The 3558-nt window shown below is 40.4% G+C and overlaps 1 protein-coding gene across 1 annotated transcript; it reads left to right on the top strand.

Annotated features, from left to right (window-relative positions):
• Positions 1–331: 331 nt before the first annotated feature.
• LOC135508655 (Iroquois homeobox protein 5a-like) lies at positions 332–2642 on the top strand. Its single transcript, XM_064928894.1, has 3 exons — positions 332–571; positions 1068–1470; positions 1703–2642. The coding sequence occupies exons 1-3, from the start codon at positions 332–334 to the stop codon at positions 2398–2400; spliced, it is 1341 nt and encodes a 446-aa protein (XP_064784966.1). The 3' UTR covers positions 2401–2642.
• The last annotated feature ends 916 nt before the right edge of the window (positions 2643–3558 follow it).

Below are 3558 nucleotides of genomic sequence, written 5' to 3' on the forward strand. Positions count from 1 at the left end.
CTGCTAACTCCCACTTGCAGGAGGAGCACTTGCCTCAGAATACTCAATTACCAGAGCCTGGCAGGTAGTGAGCACCGACAAAGTGTTCCGCTGGAAGGCTGCATGCAGACTACTTTTCCAGACAAATTGCTGCAGCAAACAACAACAAACCAACCGACGCAACAGTTCGTAATGTTATTGAATGGAATACGTATTTCACAAATGCGAATATTGAGGAAAGGGCCTGTTTTCAGATGTGTTTCCATGCGCTAGTCTTGTGAGTGAACAACTAACCAGGTGAAAGCTCAAAAGTGGCCCTAAGTGGCTGACTTTAGGAGGTCACTCAGTCATCATGGCGTATCCTCAAGGCTTTCTCTTCCAACCGTCGGTTTCTCTGGCTCTCCATTCCTGTCCCCCGTTCAGTTCCAGTGTGATTTTAGGAAGACCGAGGACAGATGAAATGGGCCGTCCGTCTACAGGCTCAGCCTTCGCGCCGTACGCGGGATCACCGGCGTTCAATGGCACGTCGCCAGGCTTCAACTCTTACCTTCAGTACAGCGGAGAGCAGAGGGCGGCAATGAACTCGTTTGTGGTGAGTGAATACTGTACAGTTTAATAATTAATTAGGCACTTTGTAAAAACAAAAATGCCGTTCGTTTCCTTGAAAAGGCCTATTTGTATCCAGATTTTGGAACGAGTAGGCTGAAGTGTATGTAGCCTTCTGATTCAAGGAGTAAACTATAATGTTTAATAAATATTTATAAAAGCTTCCTAATAAAAGCTTTAAGTAATTTATAATAAGTTATGCAATGATTAGTTACAATTATTTGATAAACTTTGCAAAAGAAAATATAGAAATTTGAGTTAAAATAGTGTCCAATATTTAATCTGTCATAAATTGTGAATATACTGTGCCTACATGTAAAGGCCTATAATATACATCCATTTTTATCTCTAAATGTATCTCTAAATCAATAGAATTCTATTGAAAATCTGGAAATTACGAATATCTTATTTTAGGCTTGCCAGTCTTGTGCAGTCAATCTTGAAATATATGATTATACATTGTCTGTCTATTGACTTTCTAGGGTTCCGCGTATGATCCTTCAGCCGGCATCACTGGCTCTTTAGAATATCACCCGTTTGGTGGTGCATTGGGCCCCTATCCATATGGCGACCCTGCATACAGGAAAAATGCTACACGGGATGCGACTTCCACTCTCAAAGCGTGGCTCAATGAACATCGCAAAAACCCTTACCCCACCAAGGGCGAGAAGATCATGCTGGCAATCATCACCAAGATGACCCTTACCCAAGTGTCCACCTGGTTCGCTAACGCCAGAAGACGTTTGAAGAAAGAGAACAAAATGACGTGGAACCCGAGGAATAGAAGTGAGGATGAGGAAGAGGATGACAACATTGACCTGGAAAAGAATGACGACGACGACGAGCCACTCAAGCCCACAGCAGAAATTGGGTTGAAAAATGGAGGTTAGTTTAATATTTTTTTTCAATAACGTTTATAAGTTGCAATAGGCCTAAAAATGTATTTTATTTCAGGCATTTAATTGTTTTCAAAAGTTGTAAAAACAAAAATGTTGTCCTATTTCCATGTAATTCATTGCATAGGCTTACAACATGCTGTTGCTTTCGTTAGACCTTGAAAGGGTGATTACGGTAATCCTTTGAACGATTTGGTCTAATTTATTCTATTTTCTTGCAGATGGACATCATCCACATCCAGTGGGAATCTCCCGTGAGAAAGAGGACAATAGCAGCAATGATATGGAACCTGTCTTAACTGATCCGGATTTAAAGGACCACGGGGACAGGAGAGTGCCCGAGATGCTGGGACCCACTACCACAGCATCTCCTCAAAACGTGCACCTTGGAGCGGAGAGGGATTCTGACTCGGCGGACACGACAAGTCCACCTGCACCGAGGCGTAATGACACAGGCAACTCCAGCAATGCCACGTCAGTGATTGACTCGCCCCTTCCAGCCCCAAAACCTAAACTGTGGTCGCTGGCGGAGATTGCAACTTCTTCGGACAAATGTAAAGGATGTAGCGATGGTGCCCAGAACGTGTCCCGACAATTGCGCACAGAGATTCCGGCCAGTGTGTCATCTCCACCGCGAGCCGCTCCTCAGAATCATTTCCCTCACAGCGCAGCCCTTTCAAGACATGTCTATTATACATCTCCCTTTTTCCAGGGTTACTCAAACTATCATGGCGCTTTTGGACAGCTGCACAGCCCCGGATCCAACGTGGGGTCAGCGACACATTTAAATGGATTACATCAAACTCTGTTACACAGAGCCGAGGCACTGGCAAGAGATAGCAAAGCCATGAGCCAAACACAGATAGATCTTTGTAAAGACTTGAGATATGAACTTAAGAAAGGTATGACACATGTTTAGTAGCCTGTGTGTTATTTGGTAAGCTATAGGCTCTATATAAACATTTATTTATTATCGAACTGGAAAAATAAAGGATATTTTCAGTGTGGAAAGGGAAACATTGAAAATGAGTATTCTTGTGAGTCCCTAAAAAGGCAACAAACGATTATTTAGGAATATGAATATTGAATTATTACATTTTGCATTTTTTAAAGGATAATGTTTAATATCTGAAGAAAGTAAAGTGCATTCCTTTGTCAAACGCGTGGTGAATATTTAATCATTAAAGAAGAGTTTTATTGAAGTCTTTCTGAGAAGAAAATCGTGTTACTCTGTCATTTATATTTAACTTTGGTCGTTCATTATGCAAACAATGTCTTATTTTTTATCAAGTTAATTTCATATAGCATGGCTGCAATGTTTGACATCTGTGCCTTGTCAAATAACCACAGCCATGTTATGCACACAACTCCACACAGAAAGTTGCCAATGCGGCAAAAGTATTGGATTAAAAAACAATGCATTATTGTATTATCTGCATTATCACAGAACCATTCCAATAAGTAACATATATGTATTTCAATAAGGATAAATCATTCTCAAATTACCCCTGCATGTAGCCAGGCTTGATTTTAGTAGCAAGCACATGAAGCAACTGCGGAAAATGTAGGCCTAATCCCCATATATCTGTTTTTATTTATTTTTTATTTTAAAGTTGAGCAGGGAGGAAATTAAATATGATCACAGCACAAAAATATTCATCGTAAACCAGGCCTATCTGCGTTTTAAAAATATTAACAGTTAAGAAGCTTACATTTTCCAAGGCCATCTTGAAGGAATTAAGTGTGTACGTTCGAAAATGTTATCCTGAAGGAGGGGATTTCTCTTGATCCTGGAATTCGAAGAGCCAAACAGCAACAAAACATGCAGAGAAGAGTAAGAAAAGCGTATCACAGTGTACTAAACTCAGCGCACTTAATGCACAATGACTTAAAAGGGTATGTAAAAATCCCTAAGGTATTTAAAGCAATTCCATGTTTTCTGTGGTGCAGTGATTTTTCGTGGCTTTCTGCATAGGCTATTTTTCTCAAGTCTCTTGATATTGGAAGTCCTTTTTTAAACGGATAACTAACAGAGAAAGTGTGTATGAAACATCAATACATTGTGTCAATGGACGTT

The sequence above is a fragment of the Oncorhynchus masou genome, chromosome 22, assembly GCF_036934945.1.
Source record: "Oncorhynchus masou masou isolate Uvic2021 chromosome 22, UVic_Omas_1.1, whole genome shotgun sequence".
Taxonomy (NCBI): Eukaryota; Metazoa; Chordata; class Actinopteri; order Salmoniformes; family Salmonidae; genus Oncorhynchus; species Oncorhynchus masou.